Source organism: Corylus avellana, chromosome ca4 (assembly GCF_901000735.1).
Source record: "Corylus avellana chromosome ca4, CavTom2PMs-1.0".
In the NCBI taxonomy this organism is placed as follows: domain Eukaryota; kingdom Viridiplantae; phylum Streptophyta; class Magnoliopsida; order Fagales; family Betulaceae; genus Corylus; species Corylus avellana.
The window spans coordinates 34,379,725-34,395,816 of NC_081544.1; the positions used below are offsets into that span (position 1 = coordinate 34,379,725).

The 16,092-nt window shown below is 35.4% G+C and overlaps 1 protein-coding gene across 2 annotated transcripts; it reads left to right on the top strand.

Annotated features, from left to right (window-relative positions):
* Positions 1 to 12,200: 12,200 nt before the first annotated feature.
* LOC132179205 (uncharacterized) lies at positions 12,201 to 15,380 on the top strand. 2 transcript variants are annotated; one of them, XM_059591872.1, is made up of 2 exons: positions 12,201 to 12,770; positions 13,821 to 15,380. In XM_059591872.1, the coding sequence occupies exons 1-2, from the start codon at positions 12,690 to 12,692 to the stop codon at positions 14,919 to 14,921; spliced, it is 1,182 nt and encodes a 393-aa protein (XP_059447855.1). In that variant the 5' UTR covers positions 12,201 to 12,689; the 3' UTR covers positions 14,922 to 15,380. The 2 variants fall into 2 exon arrangements, with proteins under 2 accessions (XP_059447855.1, XP_059447856.1); XM_059591873.1 differs by having other exon boundaries at positions 12,203 to 12,770; positions 13,824 to 15,380.
* The last annotated feature ends 712 nt before the right edge of the window (positions 15,381 to 16,092 follow it).

Consider the following 16,092-nt stretch of genomic DNA (forward strand, 5'->3'; position numbering starts at 1 on the left):
TGATAAAGACTACATTTTTATTCTACAATGAGAATATGACAATCACAACGACCTTTATTAGCTCTTAGTTAAAAAGTAATGTTGTCTCCAAGAGAAAACTCAATCGACTGAAACTACGCATAATGAAGTAGATGTTACTAGTTCGAATTTCCCTCTCCCCTCTTGTGTAGACATGTTAAAAAAAAAAAAAAAAATGTTACATATACCACATAAACATCCCATAAATATTTCAAAAACTAATGTGACAAGGTCTAGTAACCATTGAATATACCTATATAATTTTTTAACAAGACTACTAGACCATGTGGCGTGAATTTTTGTGAAATATATGTTGAATGTTTATGTGGTATTTAGCGTTATTCTTATTTTAAAAAATAAAAATTTAAGGGTTGGTTATGACTGTCTAATGCATTAGTATTGTGAGATAAAAATGTGGTATATAACATTTTTCTTTGATAAATAACTACCTAAGATTTGAAAAGTGACAAATCACAGTATGCGGTATTTCTACATGACAAAATAACTCATTCTGGCCAATTTTTCTGTAGAGATTATTGTAAAATCAAACATCTATCTTTACATATATATAAAATGGTTATGGAAATCCTTGATCTCTTTCAAATTATAAATCTAACAAAAACATCTGGGATAAAATAAATAAAGAAGCATCATATCATCGGTGATTGGTGGCGGCCATGTAGGAAGATCTCCTTACAAAATCTTTACCTACAGAATTTTGGAATTTACCCTCTTTTGTGTCATGTACGTATGGTTAGCAAAATGGATGACCAATTTGAATGAAGCGTCAACCATAGAAAAACAAATACAGATGGAGGAGGCAAGCTACAGGAATCTACTTTGTCTGTACACTGTTCATTCACTTACCGCCAGCTTCAAAAGAAAAAGTCAATACATAAAGAAAAGCAGCATTATCATGCAATTTCGATAATGCTGCTTTTTTCTTTCACATATATACGAATTATTGCAGTAATCAGTTCAAAGCTGTAGGCCCAAAACCCACCCGGCCACAGAAGGAGTATTAATTAATATACCATATATATGGCTGTAGTATGTAGGCTTCAATGGCTGCAGAGTTGAAATCGAAAGGTCTATTAATATATATATATATATATATATATATATATATATATATATATACCTTCATAAATACGTTTGCAGCAGTCAATATATATAAACAAATTGGTCCTGAAAATTGAAATGACTAGCGATTATGGCTGGTCGGGCCAAGGTAACAGCACAAAAGGCTGATAAAATCTGTACTGTCTTGTTAGGCAGCAAAGAAAAATCAAATCCCATACAATGAGTGATCACTGTCTATCTATAAATCCCTTTTCGGGGCTTCAAATTTTGTATATACTTGAGGAGTCTAGACTCTAGAGAGAGAGAGCATGCATATGCATATGCATATGTATATGTTGGATACAGGTATCTTGTTGGCGTTCGAGAGGGCTTTGAGTTGTGTCATTCACATTTACAGTGACATTCCCTCAATGGCTCCCTGTGGCCAATGCCATTGATGAATCAATTAAAAGTCACTTTCAGAGTTTCCGATGTGGTTGCCCTTGTCATTTACTTCTCTACTTTCCTAACACCCTACTCTATTCATGGACCTTTTGTGGGCTCCTTGTGTTTCTCACTTCCATCTTCTTTCTTCATCCTGCAAAACCCACTTGCCCCCACACGTGGGAAATTTACATCCACCCCTTATACACTTCTTTCTCTCTCTCTCTCTTGTTAGGAAGATAGTTGTATAACACTACCCATTAATTTACAAATACGTGGTTTAATCCGTGTTAGATCAAGGTGGTCGTGACACAGTCAAATCTCCCTTGTGGGGAGCGACCGTGACCACATTGATTGCGCTAAAGTGACTGCATTATTTATCCATGAAGGTTTGGTGGGGTGACCGACCACCGTCTTATCCTTAAGGCTTTTTTAAAACTTATGTGACATTTTTAGCCCATGTGAACTACTTCCTCAATTTAATGGCTAAGAGCGATGGTGCTATATTGTACTGCCAATCAGTTACTTGGTAAAGACTTTGTAGTAAAATATAAGTATATATGTTTAGCATTTATCAATTAAAAAAAAAAAAGTATCATAATTAATATGGTGAGAGTAATTGGATTAATGGAATGGTGTCATTAGAACGTATACTGTATAATAAAATGATGACAAGTATAATAATCGTTTGTGTTTGTGTTTGGTTAGGCATGCAATAACCATCTTTATGCCCCCATAATTAATTCATTTTCAAAATTGGGTAGTTTAGGGACAATTAAAGGTGGAGTTTGCTGGGACAATTAGTCAAAATTAAGAGCTTAAAAGCTTGAAAATCACAGTTGTAGTTGGAAAATGATGAAAAATACATAGCTTTTTCATTTTTCGGTCGTATGAATAAAAAAATTTTAAAAAAAAAACTCGGTTCCCCAAGTTACCCACCATCATCCGCTTTGTCAAAGATTCGCGTGCGACGCATGGATATGTATGAAGAATGTGACACGACAAATGGGATTCAGCTTTAGCCTTATTATCGACTGTGAGAAAAAAGGTGGTATGGGGATGCTTATGTGCATGATTAATGCTAATCCAATCATCATCATATGCCCCCATCTTTTCTTAAGGTCTTACTTTCACATGAAAAACATACATCATACTTTCTACTATTTTGGTGGGCTTGTTGAAATTCACGCTTTTTTTGTTTGGCCTGCGCAAACTCATTTCCCCAGCAATGACACCAACTTCCTAACTTTACCAAATTTGTACAAACTATGCCTCTAAATTCGGACAATATATATATATATATATATATATATTTTATTTTTCGCAATACCCTTTTTGACTAGCCGTACACAAATTGGGGAGTTAAAAGTAAATGCATCCGGCGGGTAAAATTTTTTTTAAAAAAACTTTACTTTAAATCTTGAACTACCACATATTTTGAAAAGACTTCTTCAAATTTTAAAAACTCTCAATTTAACCCACATGAACTTTTAATTTTATATAATTGACTCTCCTCTGTCATATTCAGCCATTAACCCCTAACGGAAATGCTAAAAAAACAAAATTACCTTTCGATTGTTAATTTGAAATTTTATAAAAAAATTCAAGGGTGTAAAGTTATTTTTATCATTTTTAGCATTTAAAATCTAACAGATGGAGTACATTGCATCAAATTGAAATTTCAGGAAATGAAATTGAGAGTTTTTGAAAGGAGTCTTCTTAAAATGCGTGGTAGATTAATGTACTGCTAAGAGCACTAGTAGCAGCTTCCCAACCATTTTCCCTCAATTTAGGAAATAAAACTACTTTTTGATTCTCTATAAAAAAATACTTCACAATAGATTTCTTTATTTTTCCCTATATGAATTAAATACTATTTCTTTTTATTATTGCAACCAATGAGAGAGGAGAGAGGAGAGAAGAGAGATAATTGTTGGGACATATGAAGGAGTGGAGAGAGAATAATTTTTTATAATTTAATAATGTTTTCCTAAACATAGGGAAGGGAATGGGCTATACAAAGTCTACTGCTAGTGCTCTAAGAATAAGATATAAGTACTGTAAAAAATAGGAAAAAATTCAATTTTTTCTTATTAAAATTGAGAAAAAAAATTACTAAACTGAATGTGAATTCACTTAAAAAAAAAAAAAAAAAAAAAAAGAACCCAAAAAGAGAGGTCAAAGCATTGAAAAAAAGAGAAAAAAACCCTAGTGAGGTGATCTTGAGCTCCCTTTGTTAGTCACTGCCTCAATTGAGATCAACTTTATTAAAGGTGGGAGATGATTATAATCGGAACAAAAAGTAATTCCCTTTGGGTATTGTGTGGTCGGTTAATTAAGATAAACTCAAGCTTGATGATGAGATGAAGCATATTTGTCATTCAACTCTCCCTAAGCTTTTTGGACTGAAAGTCTTTTATCATGACATTGTTCATAGCCTAAATCTTTGATAATCCCCAAAAATTGAGTATTAAACTTTCTACAGGATCTTTCACCTTTAAGATGTACATAAATTCGTTATCTTTTTCTAAATCCAATTCTATCTATTCGAGTAGTTTTTTTTTTTTGTCCCTTCCAATCTTACTATGTCAAGGGTGGTCAAGATTACCTTATTTAGTTGCCCCAACTACCAAATCTAAAAAATGGTGGTGGCGAGTGACAACCACAATATTGCATATTGGGATGTTGCAATTTTGAAAGTTTGGTTGGAATGATCGGCCATGAACGAAGGCCGGGTAATATATATTTTTTAAAAGCCGATGTGGCAAATAGAAGTGTGTAGCATTTGTTCGATCCTAATGGGTTGGACTTTTAACCGGAAAGGTAATTAAGTTTCACTCTACTTAAACAGTCTGACACCATAATTTTACCAACAAAACAAAAAACAATTGTCAATTCATTCAAATTTGTCCTAAACACACGAGTAGTGATAAGGGATATTTTAATCGGATAAAAAGGGCTAACCTAACCCTATCTGATTACAAAGTGGGATTAGGTAGAAGTAAAATGCTTTTCAACCAGAGCAAGCTAATTAGTTCTTTGATATTTACTTTTCTAGGTTATATTTATTATTAGACAATCTTGATTTAGTTGGTCGTTGTTACGAGTTTCGATCGTTGATTTTAGTATACAATTAATTATATTTAATTGGTAATTTTACATCTCAAAAAGCTAGAAAAATAATTTTTAAATTAATTTTTTAGTATTTAATATAAAAAAAATTATCATATTAATATTTTAAAGTAGTAAAGGCAACATTTTACCTTTTTGCCTTATGACTCAATTTTTCTTGCCAATGAAAATGCAAATGGAAGATATAGGAAGAAGATTAATTAACACAGAAGCTTTCAAACAATTCATGGGAAGTGATCCATTTGGCAATATGGTGTGATTGTTACCAAAATTATAACTCCTGATTCATGAATATTTCCAACCCTAATTAAGAAACTACACAAATTAAAGGACCAAGTTTAACCATACTATATGCCCAAGCATATGCCAACTTCGCCCAAAAAAAAAAAAAAAAAGAAAAAGAAAAAGAAAAGAAAAGGTAATGATGTGACGCAAAACCTGCTCGTGATCAACGCTGGCCATGAGTGTTGGTCAATATAAACACAATGGAGAGGAAAGAAAGAAGGCAATGCATTGATAGGATTTTGAAGGGAAGATTGGAAAGGGAGTTGTTGGAATAAGTAATTAAGCGTCCTTTCAATTAAGGTTAGGCTTTTAAGTAAGGTTATCTGGTCTCATCATTGTTCATGTTCTTGTGGCTGAAATTGCAGCAATGAGTAGTAATTAGGTCACCCCAGAGGGGGATGAGCTTGTTCTACCTTATTGGACCACATGCTCCGCCCGCCAGGTGCTTGTAATAAGTGTTGCTACTTGCTGCCTCCACTCTTCACTCTCCCGTACCGCTAAAACTTGATTGCCACCACAACTTGCCATTTTTAGTTTTTACCCACCCAATATATATATATATATATAACACCAATTATTCATATTTTATCTATAAACATACATATATATGGAATGAAAAGAAAACCTCGCTCAGGCAAAACAAACAAACAAACCCACGTTTTATGAAGACATTCCTTAGCGGTTGGACCTACATTGTTCGCTACCAAACCCTCGTCCTTTGTTTTTTTTCGTTCCCAAAGCATAAAGCACTGGGAGTCCGAGTCAGCATAAATGTCCTTGCAATTTGCTCACTTACTCGATTGGATTGGAAATTTGTGTCTCATTAGCAAGTGAGAACGAAATTTGTCTAAAATGATATAGCATCACATATACGACAACGGCTAAACAACAACAACATGAAGCAAACGACAGTGAGCAATGAGCAATGAGCAGAATTGGGCTCCATAAAGACAGTAAACTGAAGCTGTGGGTGCCCAAAAAAGTGGGAGACATAGCTAGCTAAGCTAGCCCCATTAAAATATAATGTAAATCAGGAGTAAAAAAGAAGAAGAAGAAGAAGAAGAAGATCGTGAATTGACATTTTGAACCACATCGATCAGAATTGGGCTCCATATGACCATATAGACAAGTTGTTGATGCCCAGAAAAGTGGGTGACACAGCTAGCTAGCGCATTAGCGTGCACCATGCATTATGCATATCATATCCTATGTGGTCGTGTATCGACAGCAATGGCACACAGAGAATCACACACACACACACACACAAAGACACCTTCTGTGATGGCCCCTTCAGGGAATGGAGACACCATGCATGCATTGAGTGCTTCGTTTAATGTTTTGTGTATTATTTTTTTCAACAAATGTGCTTACTGATTACATATATAATCTATGTTTGATAACAATATTAGATAAATTAAAATGAACATAAAACCGATCGAATTGGTATGGTTGAAGTATGAACATAAACCAGTGTACTTCCTTAAAAAAAAAAAATGAATTTCAGGTCAGTGGAAAACTGGTCTGCAGGATTCCAGAACCGCCAAAGACAGACAATGACAAGTCAATTCGAGGACCTGTTGAGTAACTCCAGGAAGGAGGAATAAAGAATTTTTTTTTTTTTTTTTTTTAAGACATAACATATAAATATATAATAGGGAAGAGAATAAATTTTTGTTGGTGCAAATAAGTGATGTTTTTGGCATATTCACCTATGAACTGTCATTTCAAAGGGCTGTTTTCTTTCCTTCTTTTTTAAGTTGGGCCATTTGTTTGGCTCATTATCAATAATATTTAGGATTTTTCTTCACTGAATAGGCTACACATGATTTTTGTTGGGTTGTTCCACTCACTTTCTGTGTTTTTTATTTGATGTATTCTTTTTCTTGAAAAAGAATTAATATTCATCGTAAAAGTTTAAACGGATAGGAATGGTTGAGATAGAATTTGATGATAAGGATAAAACTCACACCGGCAAAGAAAAGAAGACCATTGATAATGAACTTCTCGATTGAGAAGAAGATAACGATAAGATCAATCCCAAAAGAAGAAGATTAGATATATAGTAATTTTATAGTTGTAACAAAAGAGATCCCAAAACACACGAGAAACTATTCAATTAATACTCTTTAAAAAATAGGATTATTTAATTGAAATGAGATATAAAATGTCGGAAATAAGGTTTTAATTTAAGATTTTTATCTCAAAAAGTATAAAGTTATAGAAAATGAAGAATTTAAAATTTTAATTAATATTATAACAAAGAAAACTGTGAAATACAATTAAAAATAACCAAAAAGGATAATTAGTTTAATAATTAGTAGATATATATTTTATTTAATAATAAAACAATATTAATTAATCAATAAACTAGTTTAGGACCTTCGTTTTTTGGTGCGTGTGTAATGCTTGAAATGAAATCCCTCCCCCCCCACAAGCCACAATAATCGTTATCTCGGGTCGGTCCTGATTAAGGACAAGAGTGGAAAAGACTGGCCCAACTAACTTTGAGACATACACATGAGCTTGGTGGCTCTATCATTTTGGGCCCACACGACACACACAATCCCGACACACCTTGTCAATGCTAGCTTTCCTTGCATTAGAATCCCTGCTAAAACCAACATTGACAAAAACATTACACCAAAGAGATTTTGTTTGCACACGTTGAGGCCTTGCAACTAAATGCCCTATTTTTGTCTCTGCCTGTCACGTGACAACCAGCAATATTTTGCCACGTGTCCTGATGCCTTGCTGGCTGCAAGTGCTGCCTTTTTAGAGAGAGAAAAAAGTTGGGCCTGTCTGACTTTCATTCGTCAATAATCTTAAAATTGATGGGCTTGAAACCTCGGCAAATTCGGACTAGGTTTGCATTGTTGAGCCCTGATCCATCCATTGTTCCAAAGCTTTATTCTATTCATAATTGGGCTCTTGACAATGTTCCAAACCTCTAAAATTATGGGGCTGTAAGCCTGCAAATCATAAGAATGGCTCAAGATGAGCCACGTCATCGTCATGCACAAAAGAAAGAGGGACAAAAAAAAAAAAAACACACACACACACAATAGAAGCCAAAGGGCCTAAGGCCGAAGGGAATGCTTTTGGGTGAAGTCCGACCGCCATTCAGAAGTACAGAGATGATTGGCCATTTTCACTTCTTTTTTTTGTTGAGTGTCAAAATAAGTTAGGAGTAAATGAATTATTAACAAAATATCGCCTCACCTTGAGGGGTGGCCGACTACCGAAAAAAATATTCTTTTGAAGGTGGTTAGGCCACCTCCAAAATAGAGAGAATTGCATAATCCTGCAATTCTTAAGAATTGCATAATCCTGCAGTTCTTAAGAATTGCTAGGAATCTCAATCTGGGGTTGCATTGGCTCATGTGAACTTTTGCTTGTGGGGAGATGAACAAACTCAAAATATCTCTCTCTATCTCTTTGAAATGAGTTCCAATATACTTTATCCATGATTCTTTTTAAGCCATCCAAAACAAGGCTGGGATCTCAATCCATCGTTGTAAAGCTCATGTTACCTTTTGCTAGTGGAGAGGCGAACAAACTCTCAATCTCTCAATCTCTCTCTGAATGGAGGTCCATCATACTTTTCTTTTTAAGCCATAATAAAATTAAGGCCCATCAAAAAGCCACAAAAATAAAGCTCCCAATTTCATATTTGATTTACCATTAATTTCGTCTTTGCGTAATGAGTATGATTTACAACAAAGGCTCATGCGCATTAATGATGCACCCGCTTTTATAATCATATATATCCTTAAGCCATAGAAAGTGTTAATTTATTGTTCATCATTACTATTGGGGAGAGAAACATCAAGGGAGTCAAACAAGAATAAATTAATATACATATTAGGACACTACTTCTAGCCCAAAAGCTTAAGATAATGGGTTTGAGTCCACTTAAGTATTATTATTAACCACTCTTATTCTTTATATTTTCTCAATATAAGATATAAACCTCACAAGTGCATGCACAACAATTACAGAGTTTCTTAAAGTTGGAGGGGATAATCTTATAATTTTTTTTTATTCTCTCTGGGTCCAACGATTGCTTAATTTTGAAGTACATAAGGGAATCAGGTATACGTGAAAAAAATATTAGTATTAGTTCTTGGAGATGCCCAAGGATATAAATTAGGTCAAGATTCTTGCAAGAGGATTAATTAACCTCTGGCAATTGATTGTCTAACGACTCTTAACCTATAAAAAAATTGCACAAGGATTCTCCCGTACCGCCCACAAAAGGTGTCTTTCTTCCTTTAGCAATCCTAACACGGTGTCGTATAATTAAGTACTATATATTATATATAGAAGCATCAATCATACATGCATCTGGCTGTTACTTTCTTTCCACTAAACCCTATGGCCTTTGCAGCTATATATATATATATATATATATATATATATAGGGGCATAGTATTTCTAGCTCCTTTTAAAGAGATAGATGCAAAAGAAGTCGAGAGAAATTAACAAAATGTAAAGCACATGAGATGTTCTTGGAAAGTCGAGCAATGGCTCCATTTGGTCTTGTTGCATGTGTCCTGGGACACCTCCACATATTTCCCGGCCACCTCATCCATCCACGTGTAAACTTTACGAGCAGTATTGAAAATTATTCCTACCTTTGAAAAAGGGTGATTCTCATCATCTGATTCATGACTTTAATTGCTCACCAAGTTTTAAACTATAAGGAATAAATATTTTAACAACTCTTTCTGCACAATTAAATTACAGAGCAATTTAACAAAACATAAAATAAAGTAGGGTTATTCACCAAAACACACAATATATATATATATATATATATATATATATATATATATATATATAGAGAGAGAGAGAGAGAGAGAGAGAGCCGTTGACTTGAATCAAACATAGAAGTCTTGGCCTAGTCGGTAATCGCACCTCCCCCACAACATAAAATGAGAAGTATTAAAGATTAATGTTGTGGGTTGATCCTTTCCACAGGATGCTAAGTTGACCTGATCATATTTCGTAGGAGGAGTGGTGATATTGTACGTACGTGTTGACTGCATGTGTAAGAATATTGTTGATGGTGGCTCTAGGGTACTCTAGGATATAGCTTACTTACGTAACGTGAAAGAGATGACAACTTTACAGGAAATTAGGAGGAAGTAGCCACCTGGAGACGTACAGTCTGATATATGCTTAGACCGGTCACCGACCAACGCTCAATTCTCTCGACGGGACGGTACGACTCTTTCGTTATTTGTTTTTGACGTGTTATAAGATTATTTAAGAAGCGTGACACTTTTATGTTTTAAGCTTCTGATCATCCTAATAATCAATTAATGGGATTCCTTGAGGATTAATCATTACGAACATTGACTGGTAATATTGTTAGTGATGGAGTATATATATAGACCATTCATAGTGAACCTTTTGGACCACGTACAAAAAGGAAGGAAATGTCTACTCGATCTTTTTGTTGCTTTAAGTGCTAGTGTTGGACTTTTAATTACCATTCATTGTTTAATTTCTCACGAGGGAAATGAAGATTTTTTTTTTGGGTTGCACTAAATTTGACAAGTCATTTTCTGGGCCAGAAAAGTAGTAAATTTGAATAATAAATGCCAACTCTATTGGTTGCTTTTGTGGGGGATGGATATATTATATATATTACTCAGAATAAGAAGAAGAGCAAAAGAAAGTGCTTTAAATTACGTGTCCACTAGTTTCGAATGCAGCCAGGTTAAAAATCTTGAACGATAAAATAGGGATAGAAATAAGAATAGTAATAAAAATTCAATTAAGTGTTTAATCAAAATAAAATTCCGTAAGATGATTGATTTGCAATGATTAGGGCATGTGGCGCAGTTGTGTGATTGGATAGATTAATCCTGCTGGCTTTCTCAATGGGTCGGGCTCGGGTCCCTTCCCTTGTGACCTTGTCAACGGGGGATGCAACCAACAAATTCACAACGACAGCCTCGTGGTAGGACCCACATTCCCTGACAGCCCATTTCAACTCCCAAATAAATATCTCCATCCTAACTACATTTGATAATCAAAAAACAATATCACCCGATTAAAATAAAAAGACTACTTCAACCACATTGCGAGGAATAGGAGGATTGCTTGCAGCGGCGATCTTTTCGTGGACAATAACATATATATATATATATATATATATATATATATATATTGATTTCTCAAAATGACGGAATTTAAAATTCAAAATTTAGGCCACTCTATGTTCTAATCTTAAATATTGAAGTGACAAAATATAAATTCAAATGACCATGTTTCAAATTTGCAAAACTCTGTCCACATGAACTAATCGTGAAGCAAATGCACCTATTATGAAACAACGGAAGCCATAAACATCAATTATTTTCAAAGTCGACTTGCTCCACAAGAGTTTACGAATCGAACTTACACTAACATCCATTGATGTCATCATTGACTCGGCTCGACGTTCTTATTGTTTGAGTATGATAGATCAAACTTGAGAATCTACGATTTAGGTCTATAGCATAAAGCTTAAACCACAAGTCACAACTTGACCACAAAGCATATTAGAGATCAGACCATAGGATAGGGCTTGGTCTAAAGGAAAAACCTAAATAATTAGATCAACTGTTACTTAAAGAAAACCATACTTAAGAAAGCTTAAATATAAAATATTTTGTTTTTATTTTTGTTAGTATGGTGGTCTGATAAAATATAAACAAACAATCTAAAATATTTAAAACTGTTTTAACTTTTATATCAAATCACAACCGTAAAAAAAAAAAAAAAAATTAAGAAAAGAATCTAATTCCCTTCCGTTTATTCCCTCCACGTGTCAATAACTGTTCCAGTGCAGACCAAGCTAATCCCTCGTGCCTCGGAGTATACGGCATGGACAACATTGTAAACCTCGCACATGGTTGCCACGTGTCTCAAAGAAGTGCGGCCGAAGACTACCTTCCAAAAATATGAAAAGCCCGAGAAAAATAGAAAAATAAGACCTTTTTTTCCGCGGAACTTAAGAGTTAAGAAGTAAGAACAAGCATACTAGTCCAAGAGAATACCACACGATATGGCAGTTGTCTTGAGCCAGTCCATTGCCGCGTGGGGACTGGGCACCAACCAAGTCCCGGTACACATCCCCTCGAAATGACCAACATGCTCTTCAGCCCAGCTCATAAATATACGCAAAGCATGGGCATTTTCGTAAGACCAAATTTCCAAGAATTAAAAATATTTTTCTAGGCATTTGAACGAGTAAGGGCCAGAGGCCTACATAAACGAAAAAAATAAATCAGGTTTGGGGAGAAGACAACGCAAACGGCTCCATTTTCTTTACAACTGCCACCCATTAGCTGTCCAGAGAGGCCACACCACACACCACAGCCTTTCCCCCAATTCCCTATTATTAGCTGTTTTTTGCCCTTCATCTAATTGCCCGTTATTCTTTTCCCAAAACACATTTATTTATTTATTTCTTTTTTTGTTGCTTATTTTTGGATATTTCTTTGTCGATATTTTTTTGATCTGTGATAATCGAATCGAAGAAAGCGGCGAGGAGCTTCCGTTTTAGTGTAACGGCTGGGGGAGATCAGAGGGCTGAATTATCTGGCAAGTTTCCGTTTTTGCCACCGGTTTTTGGCTCATCGTACGGTGCTGGTGACGGGCATTTTTGTCAAATCTGCTTTATTCGGATCCCCTTTTATTACTCGCTGAGGAATTGCAAGCAGAGATTTTTGTGAGATCAGAGAGAGAAAGCAAATATGTGGTGGATGATGGGTGAGACAGGAGGCCATTACTGTAACAAAAAATCCGATGATATTTGCGGCAATGTTTGTGGCCAGGTATGATTTTTGATCTGTTCTTTCCGCCAAGTTTTCTGTTTGTTTCTTTTTTTTTTTAATTCTTTTTGGTTCTGGGTATATGTTTGGTTGCCGAGGAAAATCTGAAAATTGGATCTTGGAAGATTATGTGGTATGGGGGATCCTATAGGGTATTTAGAGTGCATGCAATTGTTTTTGAGCCATTCAAGTTCGATTTGTTTTTCAGTGACAAATTAAGGAGTTTATTTTTTGTAATATTATATTTGATATTAATCAGTTTTTTAAGCAACCAAATGGAGGTTTAATATGAATTTGTGGGTTCTAATTTGTCGTAGTTCTCTGATATGTTTGTCGACATTTTAGGCGTGGAGTTGGTGATTAGTATTTCGTTGTTTCTGTATTGTTGTTTTGACAGCATATTTTGTATAAAGCAGTGTTGTGCTATGGAAATCTATATGAAATCCTGACTGTGTTTCCTCTTGTGGTTTCGGCCTTTTACCCACCCAAAGCTATTTGAGTTTTGTGGAGTAGATTTGAAGGATGGGGTTGAGAGATTCTGAATTTGTGTACGTTTTTGCGCATCCATTTACTAGAATTAGAATGAATTTTTCTGTTGTGAGTAAAAAGTTGAACAAATGGTTGAATTTTGTACTTCCATTTTCATTTTTTTGGGCTATGGAATTGGGTTTTGCACAACTTCTAGGTGAAATTAGAATGTTGGTGTTTTGATTTTGGGCATTGTCACTTGTTTCCTTCAAATCTGGGGAGTTGTCTCGTGGAAACCGAGAGAAAAGTAAAGGAGTTAAATAAGTACTAGAGAAAGAGCTGTTTTCTTCTCTTTGTATCTTTCATTATGAGAACCAAATAATGTTCGTTTGAAAGAATTGTAGACTGTATTTTCGTTCAGTCCAGTGAAGCAATTATGCTTATTTTAAGTAGAGATTCATCTGTTTGGTATATTTACATGTTGATCATTTTTAGTTTAATCTTTGGATTGGTGAAAGTTTTTGTTGCTCCATTGTTTGTTCTTACTCATGTTAAGTTTTTTAAATATGCTCTTATTTGATATAGCAGGAATCAAGTCGAGTGCTCAGCATGTTGAGACTCCGCTGTGTTCTGCGTGGCTTGGATGTGAAAACCTTAATCTTTCTTTTCGCATTTGTTCCGACGTGCATCTTTTTCATCTATTTGCATGGGCAGAAGATCTCATACTTCCTGCGGCCACTATGGGAATCGCCACCCAAACCTTTTCACGTACGACCACACTATTATGATGAGAATGTGTCAATGGAGAACCAGTGCAAACTTCATGGTTGGAAAATGCGTGAGTTCCCAAGGCGTGTTTTTGATGCGGTGTTGTACAGTAACGAGAAGGAAATCCTTGAAATACGATGGAAAGAATTGTATCCCTATGTGACACAATTTGTTATCCTTGAGTCAAATTCAACATTCACCGGATTGCCAAAGCCCTTGTTCTTTGCTAGTCATCGAAAGGATTTCAAATTTGTTGAGCCCCGATTGACTTATGGGACTATTGGGGGTAGATCTAAGAGAGGAGAAAACCCATTTATTGAGGAGGCATATCAGCGTGTGGCATTGGACTTGCTTCTCAAAAAAGCTGGTATTGAAGATGATGACTTGTTGATAATGTCTGATGTTGATGAGATCCCTAGCAGACACACGATCAATCTCTTGAGGTGGTGTGATGACATACCTCCGGTCCTTCATCTTCAGCTGAAGAATTATCTATATTCTTTTGAGTTCCATGTGGATGATAGCAGCTGGAGAGCTTCAGTCCACAGGTATGAAACCGGTAAGACAACGTATGCACATTATCGTCAGACAGATGACCTCTTGGCAGATGCTGGGTGGCATTGTAGCTTTTGCTTTCGCCGAATCAGTGAGTTTATATTTAAGATGAAAGCATACAGCCATTATGATAGGGTTAGGTTCTCTCACTATTTGAACCGTGACAGAGTACAGCGTGTAATCTGCGAGGGGGCTGATTTATTTGATATGCTTCCAGAGGAATACACCTTCAAAGATATCATAGGAAAAATGGGACCTGTTCCTCACTCCTTCTCAGCTGTTCATCTTCCATCATATCTTTTGGAGAATGCAGACAAGTATAGATTTCTGTTGCCTGGGAATTGCAAAAGAGAAAGTGGCTGATTTTCTTCAACAAGTTATGATGTCTGTTCTTGTAAAGGTTAGTTGGACTAGCAGTTTGCATGACTCCTCATGGGGGTTCTAATTGAACAATCTTAACCGATGCATTGCTGATACAGACTTGCCATTTGTCCGGCTAAACTATATTATTCTTTGGGAGATATGTTTGGGAGACTGGACTAGTTCATGGATTCTTGGGGAGACATCCTGTACATAATTTCTTCTTCTTCTTCTTCTTCTTCGTCTGGAGTTGGGTTTCATTTATGGCGGAACATACTCATTCACTTAGGTAGCTGTGATGGGAACAGCTAAGTTTTCACAGGGTGCTTCTGTTTACTTGGTGTATGGGATGATTTCCCAGATATACTCGATAAATAGTTTGAGAGCCTGTACTTTTCCCCCTTGTTGGGAGTTTTGTTTATGAGACAAACTTATTCATAGTGTTCTTTTAACTCTTTGATTTGTCCCATCTTCCTGTTTTTAAATCTTTCATTGATCATAATACTCACTTTATTGGGAGTTTAGTTTTCCTTGTCATTTGAGATAGCTTAGCAAGGACGTTTGTAAAAATATGGCCCACTGCTTATAGCATATTCAGTAGACTCTGCAATCTGTTGAGTTGTGTGTCTTTTATCCTTTCCTTTTCCAGTAGTTTTCCTACCAATAAAATGATGAATTTTGTCCTGCCGCATTAAAGGCTTATATTCTCATCATCAAATAAGTGGTTAGCAGACCAATTTGTTTATCATTTTATGCTGTTAAAAAGAAAAAAAAGTAGATTACTTTCAACATCTCCCTCAAAATCTGTCATGTTGCTTTTCAGCTAAAATCTAATTTTAAACTATGCTTTTGGTTGTGATTCTTGGATCATAAATTGCACAACTCTTGGGCAACTTTCAGCCTTGGTAATTGGTCATGTTTTGGCGTTAAAATTGTTCCATTATTCCAGTAGATGTTAGAGTGGTGCACCAGAGAAACAGATATGATTTCATAATGGGGTTGAAGGAAAAACATCTTTTAGCCCACCACTTTGTATTTTGTTTCTTCCACAAAAGGAACTTGTGCAAAGTGCGTTGTCCAGAGAGCAACACTACGACAAACATGCAAAATAGGATCCACATTCGGATCTACGCAGCAGATTTTTGTTTTTTTTTGTTTTTTGGTTTTCTTTTCT